Source organism: Nannobrachium achirus, assembly GCF_963921795.1.
Source record: "Nannobrachium achirus genome assembly, chromosome: 22".
NCBI lineage: Eukaryota > Metazoa > Chordata > Actinopteri > Myctophiformes > Myctophidae > Nannobrachium > Nannobrachium achirus.
In genome coordinates, this window is record NC_137829.1 from 48005518 (window position 1) to 48029515 (window position 23998).

At 41.9% G+C, this 23998-nt stretch overlaps 2 protein-coding genes across 3 annotated transcripts in view; one reads left to right on the top strand and one right to left on the bottom strand.

Moving 5' to 3' along the window:
• nmi (N-myc (and STAT) interactor) overlaps nucleotides 1-23998 on the top strand; it is a 39754-nt gene that overhangs the window by 2935 nt on the left and 12821 nt on the right. Inside the window, exon 1 of one of the 2 annotated variants that reach the window (XM_080753330.1) lies at nucleotides 23059-23208. The exons of the other annotated variant lie outside the window; for it this stretch is intronic. The gene's annotated coding sequence lies outside the window, so the exon portion shown is untranslated. Of the gene's footprint in view, nucleotides 1-23058; nucleotides 23209-23998 lie in introns of those variants that run through there. 2 annotated transcript variants of the gene reach the window in all.
• On the bottom strand, nucleotides 5762-23967 carry LOC308307667 (protein mono-ADP-ribosyltransferase PARP14-like; the record flags this gene model as incomplete). The annotated part of the gene is made up of 22 exons (XM_080752932.1): nucleotides 5762-6090; nucleotides 6200-6374; nucleotides 6606-6769; nucleotides 7098-7464; nucleotides 8537-8838; nucleotides 9199-9381; nucleotides 9486-9662; nucleotides 9914-9976; nucleotides 10856-11081; nucleotides 11949-12121; nucleotides 12691-12867; nucleotides 13388-13450; nucleotides 13580-13684; nucleotides 13802-13853; nucleotides 14018-14205; nucleotides 14843-15019; nucleotides 15433-15495; nucleotides 15714-15815; nucleotides 15914-17581; nucleotides 17881-18114; nucleotides 18357-18596; nucleotides 23793-23967. The coding sequence occupies 22 exons, from the start codon at nucleotides 23965-23967 to the stop codon at nucleotides 5795-5797; spliced, it is 5370 nt and encodes a 1789-aa protein (XP_080609058.1). The 3' UTR covers nucleotides 5762-5794.

A 23998-nucleotide genomic window follows, 5' to 3' on the forward strand; every position in this document is an offset into this window, starting at 1 on the left:
ACCATTTACCATGTATTTGATTCCTGCTGGTTCTATTTGGCAAACCACCACAGGTAAGACTACTGTTAGGCTACCGTACTTGAAATAATGATTTAAAATATAAAATATTCGGAAAGGTTGATCTGTACGTTTCGTTTTAGTAGAAACAGCCGGAAGCCATGGCAGATCTCAACAAAGTTATGCTGAACAGCATAAACTTCTAATAAAGTCTTCAATCAATCAATCAATCAATCAATCAATCAATCGTGTGGATTACTTGGTGATCAACAGAGCATCTCATAGCCTGGGGGAGCGTAACCGTGACAACAGAGAGGACATTGACAGCCCTCCTCATTGACTACAGCGTACAGCGCCAGCCAATGTGGAGAAAGTGTCGGGAAATGTTAATAAGAGAGAAAGTGTCGACCTCGGGTCAGAGTGAGATCTGACAACCTTATAAAATATATATCTGTTATTCTGTTTGTCTGTCTGTCTGTCTACAGACGGGTGACAATTTACAAACTACTCCTGAAAGAGACAGCTGGGTAATTAACAATAACCTATTGCTCAATTATGGATCAAGATGGCAAGAGAATATTTTTCTTATGCTATCGACTAGCCTAGCCCTGAATACAGGACGGTCATATACATGACCGTCCTGGTGCCGCCTCAACTTGAGGAGTAGTGGGCAATCGAGCCCTTAACGGTTTGAGCTAGGAACGTCAGATTTCAAAAATAAAGTGCTTACCTAAGCCAAATTTGATAACAATTTGACGCCGCACAACGTTCATTACACGCCGCTACCGGATTGTTGAATAAAAAGCATTTTTGTCCGAAATTATTTAGCTTAACATAGGACTTCCGCCTCTAGTGGACAGTCGCGTCATCGCATCATCTCCGTTCACTACAATGATCAACCGGAGATTACGCGACTGTCCACTAGAGGCGGAAGTCCTATGTTAAGCAAAATAATATCGGACGAAAATGCTTTTTATTCAACAATCCGGTAGCGGCGTGTAATGAACGTTGTGCGGCGTCAAATTGTTATCAAAGTTGGCTTAGGTAAGCACTTTATTTTTGAAATCTGACGTTCCTAGCTCAAACCGTTAAGGGCTCGATTGCCCACTACTCCTCAAGTTGAGGCGGCACCAGGACGGTCATGTATATGACCGTCCTGTATTCAGGGCTATCGACTAGCCTATATGAAAGAGGGTTCATTATTCAAGCATAGACGAAAACAACACCAAACGCACCAAAATGATCTATGTAGCCTATGCCATGGACGGGTTTCTGGTCCACGTTACACTGATAAGAACTAGATGCGTGCACAGGTACGGTACCAAAATTAGCCAATGAAACCAGCGCTCCACAAAACAACAGGTTTGGGGATTGGTAGGAATTGATTACATGATACAGTCACCTGTGCAAGGGCACGTTCTCACCCAAAGTCCACTTAAAAGGTCCGGATCAGGGACCAAATGTTTACATTGTTGCATTTTGAATTTGGTCCGGTTAGCGTTCACACGGGACTTTTGTTAAAAGAACCAAATATGTAAACAACTGACACGTGGTCATACAGGCGGCTGTTGATCTATTGACAGAATAGGCTATTCCTATGGAAAATTACTTCACTGCCTATTCCAATTAATTTTGTGTTATTAATCACAGCCGCTTCCTATATCTCTTTTTTTAAAAGAAGCGAAACCCGCATTTCAGGCAGTAATTAGCGATGGATGGGTGGAGGAATCTCTCTCTCTTTCTCTCTCTCTCTCTCTCTCTCAAAACATAGCCTGTATAAAGCCTTCTCCTTGATTCATTTAACAATAAATAGCGCAAGAACGCGAGAACATAATATAAGCATCCCCGTTTCCACATCAAATCTCTCTCTCTCTGTCTGTCTCTTTCTTTCTTTACAAGCAAGTGAAGCAACGGGTCCATAATGATATTTCCTATCCTTATCAGGTTGGAAATGTGAAGCTAAATGAATAAATAACCTAAATAAAAACAATAAAATAATGTATAATCCCAAATGTTGAATCTGTATGCGTATGAGCCATAACTTTATATGCGGTGGCGCATGCTTAAAAAGAACATATTAATGTAACGGGATGCTAACCCACATCTCTCCTCATTTAGCCATGAAACATAACAGCCGTGCATCAGACACTCGGACAGTGTTGTAAGCTTTTAAATCCGTTATTTTTGTGCACCGCACCCGATGACATGGACATACTGCCGTCCCAGCAACAACGTGAAGAGTTTGACTCGTGCACGCCCGTCCTCAGGGAACAGCGAGAGAGCGAAAAGAGAGCGAAAATCCTAATGCCTCGAAAGAAAAGCCAAGTTTGACTTTATTTTGTGTTGTGGTCGTTTGGATGGAGGTTGTGCGCGCAGCGCGCCCGCCGCGCCGCCTCCTCCTGTGTTATACATAAGATGGTGACCTTACTTTTATTTGTGACTGTATTTGTGTCAAAACAAACAATGATCACCGTGTTCGGAGAGCGACCCCTGGAGTCACCGCACACGATGGGTCACCAGTTTCCATGTAACCTCGCAGTTTCCATGTAGCTAACAAGACACCGCAGCGCTTGCTCACAGGGAGAGGAGATGATACAATTATTAACGTGTAGCCTGCAGGTCATGAAGACATATCAGCGGTCGGGTCATATCAATAATGATTCCCGTAAGAAATTCATGCTTTTAGAAGAACTATTTATTAATCCAGCTTCACAACTGCAGTTAACAAAGATTGATGAGTGTAGTCTCTTGTAGCCGAAGTTACAATTGCTTCACGAGTAGGCCTAGTCGTTTATTATTTTTTCCATATTGTTTTTCAATGAACAACACACAATGCAGAATGTAGTAGGCTGATCAGACATAAGTTTGGTCCTCTATAAAGTCCGGCTCCGTTCACACCAGCAGAGGACCGGACCATGGTCCGTTTGGAAGGGGACCGAGTCCTGCCTTTTCAAGAGGACCATGGTCCGGACCAAAGGAGAAAGAGGACCATGGTCCCTTTTAAGCGGACCAAATAACCCTGGTGTGAACGCCCCCTAGTCTCAATGTTTGTAAACAAGAAACCCGTCTATAGCCCTGCAGCTTAGTGACACAATCGTTCACTTCGTGATACAAGCGCCACAATTTGCACAGTTTCCTCTGGACCAACTTTTTCCAAAAAGCACGTAGCCACTAAAAAAAAAGAATGAAATGTGGCCGCCTTTTTCCAAAATGGCTACCGCGAAAGACGTGTTTTTTTTTACCTGGATTAAGATTGGATAGGCTAATAAAATCTTGATTATTTTTGCATCAAAATATAGTTTTGAGGCCCCCTGCCCCCTCCCCCCATAAGCAAAAAAATAACTGCCGGGGAAAGATATTTTATACGGTTTTCGACCTGAATTTAGATTACTTTTGCATCAAAATCTAGTTTTTATCCCCACCCTTCCCCCGTTAGCCACGTAAAAAATCATCATGGCTGCAGGTGAAATATTTACAGTATGTCTCTTTTGACCTGGATTGTGATCGGATAATCTAATTTTGATTATTTTGGCATCAAAATAGGTGTAATCTCGCTACGTGTCATCATTTCGACAACGGAGTGTCGGGAGGGTTAGCGACTTACCCCACGGAGGTTAGGGTTAGGGTAAGGGTTTGGTTTGAGTGTCCCATCAAAATAATATAGTCTCCCCCCAATGTCTGGATCACAAATTGTTCTAATCATCTCATGTGCAAGCACATAGCTGTGTGCACTTAAGGCCAAAGCCTTTAAGGTAGTAATTTCATTTACCACGATATTCAATCTAGCACCCGCATTTTGTCAGTTGTTCGCAGCTCTGGGCAATAATGTGAGGGTCATCCACACTATTTGCCAAATGGCATCTTTTAGTCGCCTGCATCCCCAGTTGGCAGGGCTCTCTGTATGCATTTGACAACATTGCCTGGCTCCAGACACAGGCAGCTTGATCGCACACTTTACATGCTGTGCAAGAGATGCCCTCGGTGGAATGACATCATAACAGGTCAATCTTGCATCAGCAACCCCATCTGCAGTGCTTGTCATACATTGTAATGACACTTCTCAAATACTTCAGGCCACACTTGCCAGGTTTGCCATGCTGTCTTTTTGTCTTTTCCACAAAAGGCACACACAAAGTCACTTCACACCCAGGGGAAAGGGGCCTTTATTCTTCACTATATCGTGGACTGGTAACCATCCGATTGACTGACCTTGACCAAATTCCATCCACAGCTCTTTTAAGCCTGCATCCTGGACCTGGATGGTCTCAAAAACACCAGCCTCGGAAACCCAGGCTTCTTTTGGCGATAACACTGACTTCAATAACAATAGTATCTGTATTGATTGGCCTTAATCAACACAGATTCCTTATTTTGCTCAATTGCATGTAGCCTACAGATTAGACAGACCTGTAGAACTGCTTTGATCATAACTGGTGACATGGTCAGCTGACCTTTACATAACTTAAATGCAGTTACATAACCCAACATACAGAGGGTGCTACACAACAAAATAAAATACTGACTGCCAAGGCAGCACACATCTCCTTATATGGAGCTGGCCAATACCTCTATACATGAGCTGACCTCACAGACTCCATATATGGATATACTGTGGCTGACTTGTTCCGACATCAAAATGATGACTCAACTAGCCAGATGAATAGTTTTCCTGCTTCTTAACAACAGTGCCATATTAAGAAGCTCTGATGTTTCAGTGCGACCTCGCTGTTATATTTATTTATGAACTTAAATACAAAATACATTGGACATAAAAACAATACAATGTTAATACTAGTCATCAAGCTGCTAATATAGACAAAAGTAATTAAAGCTCACATTAGAATATTAACAGCTGAAATCATTAAGCTGCAGGCCCCATCAAGTGAAGGTGGTTGGACCTCAATATTAGGCTGCTCAAAAGTACATGCTGACATCCAGCATGTACTCAATGCTGACACCTTCTGGCAGAGTCAGGTTACAAAGGTTCAGCATGTGGTGAAAAAGAGTGAAATCCTCACACCAATATAATGCCTCCACTTGCACCATTTATTTGGCAACGTTTCAATCTTCCTTAAGAGCTGGGTGGCTTGAAACGTTGCCAAATAAATTATGCAAGCAGGAGCAATTATAGTGATATTACTTCTAAAGTGGTCCATGGAAATTAAGGAATAAAAACATGCATCTTTTAAACTACAATATGGTTTAACTTTATTTCCATAAAATTGCTTCTTTGGTTTAACATTTTGGCAGTGCAGAAAAACAACATTACAGCAGCAAAGGAATGAACTTCAAAGGAGTCAATCATTTTTATAACTGTTTACCAACAGAATCACACGTTTTACTGTATCTAGTCACAACTACTAGATTTTAGACAATTTTGTCAATTCTATTATAAGAGAAAACAAGTTAAACAACATTATTTTAACGGCACATCAGATTTTGGATATGACTCACAGTGTAAATACAGCCCATAAGGCACATTATCTTTGGTCATAAAACACTCCCACAGTGTAGCCATAACGGAGTGCAAATATATTATCAATTTGTCAAAAACTAATCATTAAAAGTTTGGTTGTATTCAAGACATATAGTGAGAGTCACCAGGGTGCACACACAGTATAAACAATTTAAAGGTGTGCAATAAAAAACAAAAACAAAACAAGACAGCCAAAATGTGATTAACTTTAAATCCTTTTTACGAGGGATTGATAAGAGAACAAAATGGTTCATCATGAGGCCATATTTATTTTAGTGTAAACCTTCACATTGTGCTAGTATGATTGTTTCCCAGTGTTCCTCACAACGTCTTGAAGGTGATCAGATAGTCAGGATAAGCGCCTGCATCGCAGAACACCACGTAGATGAAAGGATTCAGTGGGTTGTCCACGGCACAGTCATGCAGGCCTGCTTCCAGGTCAGCGGGGTTGAGAGGTGATGGCTCCAACATGCCGCGGGCCCCTTGGCAGGGTTTCCCAACCAGGACTCGAGCACGGTAGATGTACTTGTTGCCATTGGCATCAGGGTTGGAGTAGGTGTCGTGTAATGAATACCAGGATTCTTTGGCGAAATAGGTGCCATTACCATACACAGTAGCTGAGAACACAGAATCAAGAGGAAACTCATTATAGTGATGAATCTTATGTGAAAAAAGGTGCCATCAGGGCAGGTCCACAGCACTCAAGTACACCCCTACTGTACCCACCATTTCTACCACAGAAGCTCCTGTTGAAGCCACAGACGTTGATCTTCTGACAGATGGCTGAGGTGGTGCCGTGGTAGAGGTTCATCTCATTCCTGTTGGTGGGATACCTCTTATCCAGCATCTGTTTCATGACTGCGTACCTCTGCCACTGGTCTGTATTCTGGATCCTCTGGACCTGTGGACATTGCCAGAGTGATATTGTTCAATTTTATTTTATTTCTAACTCCAGTATCAAAGGTACTGTAAATGAACACTAGTTCACGTAAAATGACATGTTATGATAGGAACAATAAAATTGGGGGAGAAAATTTGTGAAAAGTTTCCCTGTACAGTAAGTATTTCAAGCTTTATAATGACAAGTCATGATAAAGTTCTCATCTACCAACCTGACTGAGGCATACATTACCTTGACAACTTGAATGGTCGGCTTGACACCATCATTTGGATTAGTAGATGTATTAATTAATTCTGTCACAACCGTCTTGTACTCCCCTGAGGTTGGAGCAACGTCAACTATGTCCATGTTCTTGTTGTGCATCTGGGTCCAGGTTGGTGGAGACTGTATGACAGCTGAGAGAGAGGGACACTTTAGTACAAAGAGAACATTCTGTATGAAAGGCACAATTAAAAGTAGCATTACGTAAATATGAACTAAATATACATACATTCTGTACATTTAATAAATATACTGTATTTTTTCAAATAGTAGACCGGGCGTTTAATTCTGCGATACTTTTTTGCGTCCATTTGAATGGCGGTCGATGCGCAACACCCGATGGGTATTTGGTGCATGGTGGCTATTTGCCCCATGGTGATTATTTGGAAATATACAGTAAATAAAACTGTAATAATTAACTATTAATAATTGTAATTAATTATAATTAGAAATACGATGTACCTGTCTCAGAAACAGCCTTTAGGGTTCTTTTGACCCGTGTGATGGTTCCTTTAGCATCGGTGCACTGCATGCTCTTCAGGTCCACGGTGTACGTTTGACCCCGGTGCTGGTAGCTGACATTGGGCTGTTTGTTAAAATGTGCATGTTCCAGGTCCAGGCTCACGCTCTGGTCCATCTCTCTCCAGCTCTCGCCCACCGCCACCTCCCATCGCACCATCTCACTCAGCCTCTTCTCCTCCTCCCGCCTGCTCTCTCTGTCTTTGGCCATCTGGAGGAACTCTCTGATCTGCATGACGGCAGCCAGAACGTCATCCTTCTTCCCCAAGACGGTGACTTTGTCCTGGGCCGCCGACTCCAGCACTCTCACCTAACGGTGACGTTGTGTAAATACGGTAGTTAGCATTATATAATATTTATAACCAGTAAGACTCCCTAATCGGGAGATAAGCGACCGTTGGTCGCTTATCTCCATAAATAGAGCAAAAATGTGTTTTTCCAAAATCTTCCTGATCCATGTTGTTGACATGAGTGTAGACATACTGTGTAGTGATTTTCGTGATTTTAGGGCAAAATCTGAATCGGCCTCATGGTGGCGCTAGAGGGCCATGTGAGAAATGAGGGGTGGGGTCTCCTCGCCGCCAAGGCGGACGAATAGGTACCGGCCCCGGCTCTCCCGGTCGCTCCTAGCCCGAGTTACGGCATTTAATGTGAGCTGCAGTGGCAGGGGGTCCTCCACTGGGGGCGCCACCACTTTTGCATCCGTTCTGGAGCACCAGGAGTGGGTGGTCCCCGGGAATGCCCCGTGAGCAGCCCCGTTGGGGTGGTCATTTGGTCATTTTTGCACATTTGGTAATTTTTTACACCTGGGGGTCCCCCAGGGACCTGGGGGTCCCCGAAACTCCGGGGGTCCTTGGAGGTTGTAGTTTGGCAGGCAAGGAGTGTGTGTGCAAAATCTGGCATGGATCTGGGCAACGGTTGCAGAGATATGAGCAGGGCAAAAGTGTGACGTGTGACGTGTGACAGAGGGAGTGACGGAGTGACGGAGGGACAGCCGGTGGAGGTTTGGATAGTGTGCAAGTAACTGCGACCTACGGTCGCAATGAACACTGTATATATAATATAATTATGAAATGATTAAAATAGTAATGGTATACATGCTACTAGTGATATGAAATAGTATATATATCAAGTATATAAAACTTGAAAAATAGGAGAGATCCGAGCACGCAAAAAAGTTAAAGGAGGAAGACAGGTGTAAAAACAAGGTACTTTATTGCATTGCAAAAAAAGTTAAAGGCCAGGTGCTCGGATCTCTCCTATTATTCAAATGTTATCCCACTGATCCTAGAATCAACTACCACACGTTTTTAACTTTGCTGGTACTGTACCTCCTTTGAGCACCTAGTTTGCCTTTGTTTTAACCAACTACTGTAACTAACCTGGCTCTTGTGGCTGAGATCCACAATGGCCTGCTTCTCTGCCTCCAGCAGCAGGGGCAGCTGGCTGGAGGACAGCTCCTCACTGTGGCTCTCCTCTGATATCAGGTCGTCCAGGATCTTCTTGACCTGGGCCAGGCTGGCAGCAGAGCAGCCCATCACCTCTGCCTCCATGGTGGGGAAGGACACGGCGCTGCAGGCGCTCCACAGGCTCAGTGTGGGCAGCTGGACGGATGAGGATGTGGAAGGGTTGTGCCTGCCTGGTTTTGACGTCTTGGGAGGAGGGTGGCGTACCTTTTTGCTCGCTGTGGGACGAAGAAATGCCAGGGTTCCCGAGGCTACTGTGGGAATAGTTTAATAGGCAAATATGCGTTAGAAATAATGGATCAGCTATTTTTAAATAAACAAATGCAAGATTTGCTTAACTGCTTAACCACATTAACCCTGGTGTCCCTGTTCTGGGGGGAACATTTGTCCAAAAAAGCAGATCTACAAGCTTGTGGTGATGTTTTGTTAAGTATAGGCCACCTGGGTAGGGTTTAAGTCAAAAAGAGACAGTCTACTCCTCACTACTACAATTCTCCTCTGTAGTGTTCTAAGATGTTTTTGTCTTGTTGTGAGTTTTTGATCTGAACTGGCCTTTAGGCTCCATGCTTATTACTTACCAGGTTTCTTGGGAGTCACCTTCTTGAATCTCTTCATGGCCTCCTCAAAGTCCTGAAGCATCTTGGCTTGGAATATCACAATGTGAACGGTTTTAAGAGTTGTGGTGTTGGTGCTTTTTACGTGTTCTTCCACTGCTGCCATCATTGCATTTCCAACCTGCAGGGCCCCCAGATTCCCAGCTCCTGTAAAAAGAGCATTGTTTGTTTTTTTTACTCAGAAATGGACAAGAGGTATTGCATGAAGATTGCACCTTTAGAATGAATAATATAACACAGGTGCACCCTACCTGTACCGAGTGCTGGAAAGGAGACAGACTGAAGCTTGTGGTCTTCACACATCTGTAAGACCTTCTGCATGGAGCTGGTGATCGTCGTCTCCTTGGTCTGTCCCACCATGTGAATGATGTGCTTAGTGGAGAGGTTGCCAGGTTTGGTGATGACGACGCCATCGCCGGGTTGGGTTCCTTATGGGATCAGAGCAGAAATACACATGCATTAATAATAAACCCCTTTAATATCATCAGCCCTTTAAGATGATTTGGATTAGAAGTTGACAGCCAGAAGTAGAAGAATTTAATTTCAAAATGACTTGCCCATGTGAAAATAAAGAACATCATATCAAGAATTTGATCCACAAAATGACCGATATCAAAAGAAAATTTGGGGGTCGACTGTTGGGGGCCTAGAAATCGTAATGTGACGAAAAACATCTTACCTAGAGCGGTGCATTCATCAACCACGCTTTTCCCAGCAGCTTTCAGAATGGCTGCTGACACACCTACACACACAAAACATCCGTCTTCACAATCATTTCCCCACTGATCGCTGGCATACAGTAAATCACCCTCGATGAGAATGGTAGATGTTGATTTCTCATCGCAAAAGCTAATCCGCCCAACATGCTTACTGTATCTTAATGTTTGTTTATATTATATCCACAACAGAACTAGAAAGATTGCACTCAACAGACTGCATACATTGAAATGTGTCTTTCCTGTGTTTTTATTTATTTATGTTTTGCTGTGCTCAACATGTTAAAACCTTGCAAAAATACTGTAAGTCTTTGTCTAGTTAGTTATTCTATCTTGTGTGCATGTAGTAGTCCTATTAGGGAGACAAACCATATAGGCTGGTACCAAAAAAAAGAAAAAAAAAGAAATAGTGGTGTTTGTGAAAATGGTTAGCTACCATGTCTTTGAATTGTTGGTTATAATTGTAGGAGATAAGGACGTATGAACTCAATGTTTACTCTAGGGCTGTAAACAGGTGCAAGAGGCTAGCATGAAAGTACATAAACAACACAAGCTGAACAATGAAAACTGAGGCTCTTGCAAAAAGTGACATGGTGAAAATAAAGTGACACAGAGAGTGGACGTTTTCAACACTGTTTTCACCGTTTCACTGTTTTCACCATGTAAGTAAAGAGATGTTTTAGCATTCAAAGAGCCTCAGTTCTCCATTCCATTGCAAGCCCCTTCTTTTTGTTCATGGTTACAATTGTAACCAGCCAATTTAGAGAGACACTGGGGCACTTTCAGTGTCATTTTTATTTTAATCCATCACTTGTTGTGACTATGATCAAATGCTTTCATAATGTAAAATAAATGATAAAACCATAGTGGTGTGATATGAGGAGGACACTGTCTCTAAACTGTACCTGAACTGAGATCGAGGGAGGTGTTGGTGCTGCTGACGACAGCGTCCGTCTTCTCCCGAGTGATGTCACCGCTGAACACCTTGACCTTCACCGGTCCCACCATGGCTTCCGTGTTGGTGGCTGGAATTGAAACCTGGCTGCTGGTGTCATCGTCCTCTTCCTCTGACGTAGAGCACCAGCTACTACTATCATCACTGTCATCATCGTCACTATCCATTGTCTGTTGCTGATCGTGTGGGAAAGTAGGAGAGTTAGTGTTCAAGCGTCCTCGAGCAAGACACTGAACCCCTAATGGCTCCCGATGAGCAGGTTGGTGCCTTTCATGGTTTCCTCTGCTATCGGTGTGTGTGTGTGTGTGTGTGTGTGTGTGTGTGTGTGTGTGTGTGTGTGTGTGTGTGTGTGTGTGTGTGTGTGAGAGAGAGAGAGAATGGGTGAATGTAATGCAATCAACACATTAAAGCGCTTTCACCCTGACACCCTGATCATTTGGAATAATAAGAAGAGAAGATCGTTTTTTTTTTTTAGATAATTATATATTTTTTCAAAATATGGGGGATTACGGGGCGGCTGGCTGACCTTAACCTTACAAGGAAGTGCGATAGATTACGGTTGGGCTGGGAAAGTGTTAATTGACCAGGGTTAACTCTGTACTTGGTATGTGCCCCCCCCCCCTTTGCTGAAGATAAGCGATCTACAAAGCTCACCATGGGTCATGTTGCGATGCCTTGTGAGCTTGTACATCCGCTATTTTTGGCAAGTACAGTACTGCCCCCAGAATAGTGAGGCTATTGTTCAAGTGGTTAAGAGAAAAGATATTGAAAATGACAATAACCGTCAAGATCATCAATTAAGTCTGTCTGTAAAGCACGTATACGCTCCTATGCTTGATTTTAGGTGAGTCAAACTACATTATTATAAGTAGTATTGGTTTCTTAAAAATAATAATTATATTATTTATTAGATAGCAAAAGTGTAGTTGTGTTGTAAACACTGCTCACTATTGGGGCCACATTTCTGCATTTGGACTGTGGACTAGTACTGTATGTACTTACGGGTCGGGTACACAGCTGTACGTACAGGTGTGTGAACTTACTCTCTGCTTTGACTTCCACTGGCTGAAGCCCTGCTCAAAGGCCTGGAGGATGGGGTCCTGTTGGATGACCACGTAGATGAGCTTCAGGACAGTGGAGGCGGTGGAGGACAGATGGTCTGTGATGGCCTGCAGGATGGCCTCAACACACGCCAAGGCTGACAGGCCTCCCCCACCTCCAGGTGACAAGGAGACGAGAGGGAAGAGGAGGAGAAAATGTACGATCAGAACCAGAATCAGTTTTATTGTCATTACCACAATACACACTAGGCATACAGGGAAGCAAAAATAACATTCTTCACAAATCACAGTGCTTCATCAACACATTAACAAAGAGGCAGGCTGATGATTGAAAATGATTCAAAAGAGGCAGACTGATGAGATGTCTCTTGTTTTGTTTTGAGAAAGCTTTATGTTCAATTGATGACATTGTCAACATTTTGTAAACCTACTGAAAAGGCCTTTGCACACAGGGTCTGATTTGTATTTATTTATTAAAGAATCAAAGCTAATTTATTGATATTTCAAGTCCATGTCTGATTTTATTTAGGAGCACATTGGAAACAAGCGTTTCATTACGCTTTTTGTGTGTTTATCCTACAAGTTAAATTGTAATTACTTGTATGTTACTGTTTTTATTTTTATTTTCAAAACCAGCAATATTCCCAGGCCTTTCTCTAAGAACAGTGAAATTCCCAGGGATGATTTGAGGAGTGAGTTATATTGCTTAAATAATACTGCCTACCAGTTCCCATAGCAGGTAAGGACAACGTGGCGATGCCTTTCTGTTCACAGCATTCCAGCACATTGCGGACGCGTGCAGTGGCCTCCGCTGCGTTGTGCGGCCCCACCAAGTGCAGGATGAAGTCACACTGCAAGGCTCCGCCACTCGTCACTCCAACCTGGTCACCTTTCAGGGGCCCTGCAGACAGAAGGACGACGACCAAATCACATACAGAAGCTAAGATAGAAGGTTTCTGTTTGTCAGAATCAAACCCACTTCATGCAGACATTAAGAACCATGCCTTATGGTCTCTGTTGGCTGGAAACTTCAATGTAATGTCCAAAAATGTTAGCTTTTCAGGATTCAAATGAAAAAAATAGCAGATCGACAAGCTCAAAACGTGTTGCTTCGCACCTCGTTTCGAGCTTGGAGATCTGCAATATATTGATACTTTTGTGTGATGCTGTAGGGAATTAATTAACAAAAACTACAAAAGGTTAAATTATGGAGATAAGAGTTTTCTGCCCGACAACAACGATACTGCATTATAAAGTACAAGAAGAAGCACAACAGGACAGGCAACAATAGATCACAGAGGTGACCTCTTCATTCATACAACACATTAAGTCTACTGAATGCCTGTGTGTTTGCATACGTCACATTATTCTTCTCATAGCGTTCTGTCAAAGAGGTTTCTAGTCGTGTGTTCAAGACTCACGGATTGTCTGGCATTCTTGTTCAACTGCGGGCCCAGCTGCTTTCAAAATAGCTCCACATACACCTAAAATGAAAGAAAAAGTGGGTTCTTCATTTCATTGTCATGTCTCACTGCCTTAGATCTGCATATGAGCTACAAGTTGTTTTGTATAGTCTCTCTGTACACAAGAGGGCAGTGTACTGCTGTACCAACCTCCAGTCAAACTGATTCCAGCATTGGCAGTATTCACGATGCCTCTGACAGAGTCCTGAGTGATGTCACCTTTCTTCACTTCAACCATGACACCGTGGATCTTAACTACAGTGGAAGGAAAATGGATAAATAAATAAATGAATAATGGCGATGACGATTATGGCTTCAGCTGTCTTTGTCTGCCTTTTTTGAAAATGCAATACAAATAAAATGAGTTCAAACCTTGATTTGGAGGTAGATCAGGCTTGGTGTTTGTTGCTGCTTTAAATGTTGCCTATTAAAGACATCGCATCACGTACAGGTTAGAGAAAAAAACAAAAATAGACAGCGGATGAGGAAAGTCGCAAATTATTCAGCAAAAATAAATGGATAAATGGTTGGATTCATAGTTGCAATACTAAGAACTGAAAACATTTATACAATGTGTTTCTACTGTACCTGACTGACTCCCAACTTCAATGGTCGTTTGCTTGAGCAGAAAACATCGTTCATAGCGTCAAAGATCTTGTCTTCAAAGGCCACCACACAGATGCTCTTGAGGCTGGAGGAGGCAGTCTGTGATGTGTGGTTTTTCACTGCTTTTAGAATGGCCTTGAGACAGTCCTGGGGGCTGATGCTGCCTCTACCTGTGGCAATAACACAATTTACAATTACAATTTACAATGTAGGCATTTAGCAAACGCTCTTAATCCAGAGCAATTTACCGTAAGCAAGGAGGTTGGTAATACATGAAATCCATAGCAATAGTAATCTAGGATCATAAATAAACCATGAGCCAATCATCAATCTAACAGTAGAATATCATCAAACAAAACAAAAATAATAATAATAATCTGCACATTGCAACTATACATACTATTGGGTGCCAGGTCAACAATGACCTAGCATCTATCTACATAACATAACATTGATCTAAATCAACATCAAAGAGGAAATAAATGATAAATAAAATATTAATACTGAATATTCTTATTCAGCAGTGAAATACATATAACTGAGTGGGACTACTGTATATTGCCTGCATCTAAATCAGTTTCAAAGCTTGATGATAATGTTGATAAATATCCTCAATTTCCTGTTTATACAGTGTTTGACGGCAAGAAAAGGAAACAATCTTACACACTGCAAAATGTCAAGATTGCAACATTTATAGAGACAGGACCGTCCGACCTCATACATGTACAGTATGTTTTATATGAATGATAATGTCTTACTATAAGAAACAGTCTTTCAGGAAAATAACTGATATGACAGTATTATTACCTGTGCCGACGGTAGGAATAGCAACGGTGGCAGCCATTCTGCCCTCACAAAGCTGAAGGACCTTCTCTGTGGAGGTGGTGATATCGACGGCCCTGCTGGGTCCAACCATATGAGCTATGTGTTTACATCTCAGGTTGCCACCGCTTGTTAGCACCACACCGTCTGCTTTCTGGGAACCTGAGAGAAGACAAAATGTCATCAGAGACGGAGTTGCGATCGCTGAATTTCTATATTTTGTAATGGTTTGTGTTTTTGTCTTACTGTATGTAAAAGGAAGTGTAATATAATAAAAATAATACTACAGGGTTCCCGCACATTTTTAGAAGTTTTACCCCATTTCCAGAGATATAGCAATCATATGGTGCAACAATGAGGCTATATACATCAGCTATATTAATATTAAGCTGTCACGTGGCAAAAATAACAGATCGCACTGCGAGCTGTGACAAAAATAATAGATCTACAAGCTAACAAGCTTGTAGATCTATTATTTTTGTCACAGGACATGAGGTGAGTTTTTTTAATTTCCAGTAATTTCATGACTGTGGGGAATCCTTTTACTAAGCAGAACTTTGAAATAGTTTCTCTACCATGTTTGTTGCATTCTTCCACAACAGATGTCCCTGCTGCTTTCAGGATGGCTCCGCACACACCTGTCCAACACAATGTGAAACATTCCATCAATACAGACTCTTATTTCAGATGGACTGAAGCAACAGAGTTTGTAGACCAGTGGTTCACAATCACAGTGCCGCCGCTACCATGATGCGTACAACGCACTGTACGTTGGATAACACACTGCCAAAGGGCACCAAAAAATGAGAACACTTTCAGCACACATTTCAAAACAAGTCATTAACAATATGATCACCACTGCTCAGATTCAGATCCTTGTTGGTAGAGTTCACTATGATGTCCACGGCCTCCTTAGTGATGTCTCCTTTCTTCAGGGTCACAGCGACTCCACCGATCACTAGTTTGAACAAGACAACAATCAGGTTAATTTTGGTTAGCATCGTCAACAGGCCTTCCATAACAATAATATTAATAATGTTATAGAAATTGAATTACCTTTGGCGTTTGGGATAGGTGGTAGTGGTGGAAATGTTGCTGCTTGAGCATTTGTAGTTGCTGCTTGTGTATTTGTAGTTGCTGCTTGGGTATTTGTAGTTGCTGCTTGTGTATTTGTAGTTGCTGCTTGTGTATTTGTAGTTGCTGCTTGTGTATTTGTAGTTGCTGCTTTTGCTTTTGTAGTTGCTGCTTGTGACAGAGAGAGTTCACACTGCAAACGTTTCGCTTGAGCAATCAATATCAGCTTATTTTTCTCCAGGATCTTGGCCTCGCCTGCTTTGGAGTACATAAGCTTCTCTGTTACTATCGTACTGATTAAACGAGTCACCACATCCGTGGCTTGTTTGATTTTGTCACTTGCAGCTGTGACTTTCAGGCAAGGTGACGCTTGGCTTTTAGAGGGCTCTAAAGTCGCTCCCAAAGCCTTGAGGTCAGTGTCATCAGAGAACATCATCTGGACAAACTCCAACTCCTGCAGTGATTTTAACAGGACGTCTTCTGTCACCGTCTTCTTGTCCTCCAGGTAGTCCTTTATCTTGCTCAGAACAACGGTCACCACACCGGAGAATCCACACACCTCAATCTTCTTCCCTGTGTGTTTGATGCTAATATTGTTAAAGTTCTGTCTGGATTTAATATCTTCGTGAAGAGCTTCTAGAAACTGTTCCCAGTGTTCACCTCTGACAGTGATTTCAATTACTTTGTTTTGTATGACTTCGCGCAGTTTGTCTTCAGCTTTGTTGATGTCACCACGAAAACCGAGGATTTGAAATGACTCGTCGCCGGGGATCAATATGGCCGTTATGTTGTTCTGAGCAAAGTGATCCCTTTGGAACTTCTTCAAGTCGAGTGACTTAATGAAGTTCATCATGTGAGGGGACATGTCAAGGCTTATGGAATCGACACTCTCCAGGACTTTGTTCAAGATCCCTTCTGCAGTGTTTACTGCGTTCCTCTGTCCCTTAATGTGAATGGACAGACTCTCCTCATTTTTGGACAGCACCACGTCGGTTTCCATTTTGCCAGAGACGAGGTCCCAGATCAGGTCAAGTTTTTCCTTTGTGTCCAAGTGGATCTCTCTTTCCACGGTGTCTCTTTTGATTTGGAGGTCATCACCGGTCTTCTTCACCATGTTTCTAACCTTCTCTGCCACCGTCTTCATTTGGTCTCGCGTGCCCACGGCCACTATCTCAGAGGTGCTCCTCTTAAAAGAGACACAGGATTTAGTAGTGCTGAGCTCAACGCAACCGTTTTCTATTTCTTGCCAGATCTCAACCTCAGCAGGCAGATGTTCCTCTGAGTATCTATTCAACTGGACCTGAGCCTCCCTCAGAGCGTTCATTTCCCAGGTGGGGCCATGTCGTAGCATGCCCAACGTGTCTGCGTCCAGAGTCATGCTGAGTTCCATCTGAGGCGTCTCCGTGTCCATAGTGATGGAGACACTGGCATGGACCTTCTCAAGTGCAGACGTGAAGGTCTGTTTTTGGGACTCGTTGCGACTGATGAAGCTGAGGAGTTCTGCACTGACAGGGACGACTGTGTTTGTTGTGATGTTTGTTTGGACAGACATTTCTCCCGTCAAAGCCTTCTGCAGGTTACAGTAGAATAGCTGAGCTTTGAGCTCCTTGGAAGAATAGGAGTGCTTCTGCTCTGCCACCCTGTAAGCAACTGCAAAGAATGACAAAGGTAAACAAAAGTTATATTAAAACTATGAATAAATACAGTACATCACAAATGTACCTGTCCTGTAAAACTGAAGTGGAGGAAGGACTACATGGTTATTGCTGCTATTATACTACGAAGGACTTTTGTGGGGAAGTTCTGATTTATACATTTATAAAAAAAAAGGCTGTGATTCTGCCTTGTCAAAAGATAGTTTGCATGAAACCTTTCAAATTGGGATCAGCATCGGACACACACAACAGCATACACTAGCAATAATACCATCATAATTGTCATCAGCTTACCATCACCGTCCTGGAATGTTATAATGGCACTCTTGTCTTTGCTGACCCAGCGAATGGACTTGATGACACCACCTCTACTTCTCTTGCTGGAGAAGTAGAGGTCGAGGACCTCTTCTGACATTGAGCTCATGTCTCCTTGGACAAACACAGAGTCTGTCTTCTCCAAATGATGGGCTCCGATCTCTTTGTCCTGGAACTTCTTTGAGGAACACTTCCTCATGAAGTCGTTCACGTCTACAGACACAGAAAAGAGCCCTTTCATTCTGATATTATTGACATCTTCATTGACGGCCATTAAGAGAATGGCATTATTACGAAACTACAAATACATATTATTATTCAATTTTTTGGTATATCATATGCAAATATCTTGATACTGTACATTTCGATGCAGTGGGCCCCAAACACCTTTTTTGTAGCATGTATTCATACAATATGCCACCCTATTTTATTTATAAATTATTATGTATGCCTACCAATGTCTTGTTTGAAGGTGACCACAATTCCGTCTCCATCATCAAGGGTCCCCAAGGCGTGTTGAGCCCCGTGGCTGCAGCTCCCAACGTACACGGACACATGGCTGCAGATGCAGCTGTCATCGAACCCACTCAGGACAAAGCGTCTGGGATCAAGGTGGCTCTCGGTAGACTGTTCATCGTAGACGGCCACAGATATCCCATGGTCATGGAACCCCTTGGCACAGACCTTCTCCATGTCTGAGAGGGGAAAGTGTAGAGGCAGCTATTTATTCTGTGTTATGAGAATAGGAGATTGTTGCACAGTGGAAGATATTGTGCATTGATGTGTGACTGGTCATAAACGCATGATGGACAGACAAGCATGAAATCAAATTCATGCTCAATTCACCCATTAAAGACCTGAGGCCGATTCTAAATCAGTAGTTCTCACACTTTCAAGATTTTTTTCAAAAATGTTCAATAGCCCACGGAAAAATCAAAAATGACATGGATGCGTTCCTGGTTTTAATGGGTTAAGCATGGATGAGACCAAATGAAATGAAACAATGACAAATTAATGAACACATCTCATTATCAGATGATACAAAACGTTTATACTGTTGGACGCTAAACATCGAACAATAGACATTTTAGTTTTCTGTTTTATCAAATCAATCAAATCTTTAATGAATGACAGAATGAAGCATGGGGTGGGTGCAATTTATATCAATGGTTCCCAAACTGATTTATATGACAAGAAACTGATGGGAAACATACTGCTCAGTTCAAAGATAGCAGGAGGGGATCGGTGGAGGGTAAGAGCCATGTAATCAATGTTGTTTTGATGGTCAAAGTTTGATAGTCCAAAACCAATTTACCTGCATTACTCATTGCTGTTTGCTGACTACATGTAAAAGAAAAGGATGCCACACAATATATTAATGACATCAGCAGCGTCGCTTGTTGGCAATTTCTCTAAAAGTATTCATCAAATTGCAAAGGTTAACGCTGACATATGGGGCTAATACTGTAGTTTTATTTACCTGATTTATTAGGCAGCTGGAGGATCCAGGTTTCTCTTCCATGTTTAGTAAGAGTGGGTTCTGCTGCAAACTGCTCAAAATACATCTGTAAGAAGTCTTTCTTTTGACCACTGGTGACAAGAAGACTGCATGAACCTCTTTCACCTCCTTCCTCATCCTTGGCTTGAGCTTAAAAAAAAAGAAGAAAGGTGTGATTATAGAGTATTAGTTTTCAACCAGTGGTCTGGTCTGGGGACCACCAGTGGTCTTTGAGGGGGTTCCAAGTGCTCCAGCTAAATGATGGAGAGTTGGTAACCAAATGGACCCTTGTAAATCTTCTCTTGAGAGTGTAAAATGAACCCATATGGACCCATATATGGGTCCATTTGGTTTCCAACATTATTGTTAAACATCTGCATTACTTAAAGGTAGGCTAAGTGATTTCACTTAAGTTTCAGTTTTCATGTAGGTGACAGGCGGGGGCCATCCTCCAATCATGATCAAGTGGGGGTGGGCCTCACTCTATCCTGATTGGAGGAAAACCTGTCACCAGTGGTGCTTTGGTCACTGGACACACTAACCACGGCATCCGGACCAATTTTGCACACGCAGGAACGGCACGGAACACTGCTTGCGTGTGTACGCCTGAGCATGCTAGAATGCAGCCCCATAGATTTGATGAGTGACAACGCACCATGTAGCCTACTCTAATCAAATGGCTATTTGCATAACAAGTTTACCAGGTTTACCAGTGAGTGGTGTGTGCACATCCCTCCTAGATTCACATAACCCGTCCAGCCCAAGTACTGTAAACCCTATTCAAATGGCTACTTTAACACTTAGGTTGACTGCATGTGCGTGCGTCCTCATACATGGCTCCATTACTGTGGTAGGTAGGCCTACTCTGTTTGAGATTCGTTCAAAGTAAACTTTTAGTTTCTCGACTACTGCAGCACTGTATTTACTAATTGATTTAACTGAAACTAGAAAATAAAAACGTAAATGCAAAGACTAGAATTACATTTAAAATATAGTTTTTGTTTTCCCACCATTATGTCTGCAGTGTGTTGACATCCTTTATTTCTATTATAGCATACAGATCCTATAATTCAAGGCATTCCTTGAGATTTCAAATGTTTCCTACTACTATACTGTACATTTAAGTGACATTTATATGACACAGAGATGACAACTGACGACTTGACGTGATGACGCCAGGGGTAACCCCATAATGTCTGTATACAAACTTTGTATCTCTGTGTTAACGTGAGAAGAAATGATCTGGAACCATGCCTTTCCAACGCTTGTAAGATCTGTTCCCTGGAATAAACCCAAATACTATTATAACTAAGAAGTTTCCTTCTTTTTTCTATTGATGTAAATAATTATTTCACTGTCGGATAGATATGGGGTAAGAAAAACAAAGTTATCATGTCCTCTCAATTTCACACATCCTATCTGCTTAGGAGCTGAGTGAGCAGCCACCCTACAGCACTAAGGGACCAACACCAGTACTATGGTCAAGGGCACTGGCAGGAGTATGTACTGTAGTTACCTGGTGAAATAATTACAAAAAGAATGGCATCTCAAGTGTTAAGAAGATATTTTCTAATGCTTGTCACAAGTTGACTCGTCACTGTATCAGCTCTTCTGCTCGCATGCGCACATGTAGGCGCACGGGCACATCTAGAGGCGTGTGCGTGTGCGCGTGTGTACATGACGCCAATATATGACCTTTCCCCTTGAAAAGAAAAGACCAAAGCACCACTGCCTGTCACCCAACAGTTTTGGTGGAGGAACTGAAACGTATTTTTTCTCCTCACAGGGGATAAGGCTGAAGTCTTATGGACCAAACACTCTATAGTAACTAGTACTCAGGACATAGACCCATTTTGTTATTATTTGAATTAAATGAAATCACTTACCCTACCTTTAATTTACAAGAAGTCGACACAATTAGCGAAGAATCGTTAATTATTTGGCTTAATGACTAGTATTAAAACATTTTTGTATTTTTTATGACCAATATATTTGTATTTAAGTTCATAAAGGTGACATAAGTATAACTAAATGCATTTGAAATTAAATAATAAGTAGGTAATTCGTTACAAAAATACAAAGATAAGAGGTTTCTGCCCAATATGTGCAATGCAATGTGGCCCTCTGGAGTGAGTGTGAAAATATAGTGGACCTCTCCATCATCAAAGTTGCCCACCCCTGGATTAGAGAAGTCATGTATCCATCACCATATGATTATATTATGTAGTAAAGAAGACCAATATCTTACCTGTTTGACAGGGCTCGGGCTGTAACATAAATAATAATTTACATTAATGGAAGTTATATTCAAGTTCAGTGGTGGAAAGTGACTAATTACATTTATTTAGGTATTTTTTGTTTTACTTTACTGTAGTAGGCCAACTTCTACATTTCTATACTTTTACTTCTACTCCACTCTCAGGGGCAAATATTGTACTTTTACTCCACTACAGTTAGCCTACCTGTAAACTTTACTAGTTAGGCCTAATTTGTAGATTTGTATTATTTACATTAACCACTGTTCACTTCAGCTCTATTTAAACTTTGGCTATTTTCTAAAGATTTTACCATTTTGATGAAATGGTACATTCTGCATAATGTAGGACAAGTAATTTTACTTTTGTTACTTTAAGTACATTTTGATGCCAATACTTGAGTGAGTGAACTGAGTACAAATTTAATACCCCAATGTAAACAAGCCTTGTTTATAGTGCTTTCTTGAGTAGTGGACCTCTAATATTTGAGCTGCTGTCCTGTGCTATGCAAACTGAAAATAATGTATTCAAAATCAATTCAAACTAAGAAAAACAGACTTTTAAAGCATTTCTACAAAGCAGTAATAGGCTACTTTGACTTAAAGGGCCTTTTCACCTCTGGGACAACCCGATCTTATTTTATTGTTGTTTGGGACACGATCAACACAATCCTGAGTTATGTTTTGTGTTCAATCTGTGTTTTGAGATATTTTAGTATTTCGGCATGTACTAGTGATGCGCTTTGCATCATATGATACAAAACGCATGAAGTACTACATGCTGAAATATTAAAATATCTAAAAACACAGATTGAACACAAAAAATAACTCAGGATTGTGTTGATCGTGTCCCAAACAACAACAAAATAAGATCGGGTTGTCCCAGACGAGTGCATCTCTCCACTCCGACATGTCAATTTCGGAGTGGCGACATGTCGGAATGGAGAGAGCCTCCCGTCCCGGTTCAGAGCCAGAGGTGAAACGGCCCTTTAAAGGAGTAGTTCGCCCCAAAAATGATGTATTTTCTATTGATTAGTCATGCCATGGAGACTAGAGTTCAATAATATTTTTGGTTTTTTGTCACATTCCTAAGACAAAATTTTGATTCGAGTAAATTTACCCCCATTGATTCCGGATGGGGACCCATTTCGAAACGGTAAATTTATTGTTATCACATTTTTGTCTTAGGAATGCGACAAAAAACTAAACATATTATTGAACTCTATAGTCTCCATGGCGTGACTAATCAATAGGAAAAAAATCATTTTGGGGGTGAACTACTCCTTTAAGTAAAACCAGAGTAAAACATGTCAGTAGGCCTACTCCCCCAACCAATGATAAAATCATGTGACAGCTAGAATGAAATGTAGGAAGTAGGAACCTTCTCATTGGCAGCACTCTTCACAGGGATCAGTGTATGTTTGGGGCGAGGAGCAGTTGGAGGTGGTTTTTGTTTCTTCCTCGGTGGATCAGCTGGTTGTTGTTGGTCGTCAGGCTCAGCTGGCAATTTGACTTCAAGCTCGACCAGTCCGTGCGGATCTTTGAAGTCAACAAGGTGCTTTCTTTTCGACATCACTCTTTGAAAAGCTAAAGGAATAAAACAGTTTTAGCCTATTAATATGTATATGTGATCCTCATCAAACGTGCATGCACAAACCCAATCGTTTTAATCGATTAGTAGCCTGCTTAACATGATGGTCGTCTCTCCATAATGACCGTCTTTTCTTCCCAAAAAGCTTTTAATGCGCCAGAGTGCAGTACACATCCCAACCAATAGGGTGTCGTAGTTGAGAGAAAATGGCCAGCGATCGGATTAAAATGCATCTTATTAAACGATACGGGAGGTAAAGGTACTTCTGCGGGCCCGTACAATATTGTAATATCCGTGACCCTGGCGTAAGCACTTTATATTTGAAATATCACGTTCGTGTAGACGTAAGGGGCAAAAAGGTAGGCAGCGCTCTAAGACAGTTTGAGTGAGACCCATGACGCAAAGTTCGCAAACCAAACCCAATCGTTATATTTTAACTCGAGAGTCGAGATGAGTTTACTTGGTTTGATTTCGTGCCCATATCAAGTTTTCTAGGCCTATCTTGAGAGACACACCTCAGTGAAAGTAGCAAAGTACCATTATCTTACCTGTCTCGTCGTTATAAACCAAGAAAGCCCTGGTTTTGTCCTTTGGATCAGCGCGGAGTTCTGCTATCTCTCCACCACCAGAACGCCTTTTGTTGATGAAGTAGAGTTCTAGTTTTTTTCTGATGTTGTCCAGTTGGTCAGGCAGACCCTCCACAAGGAGGGTTCTACTGGACATCGTGTTGATAGAGTTGTTGACAGGGTGACAG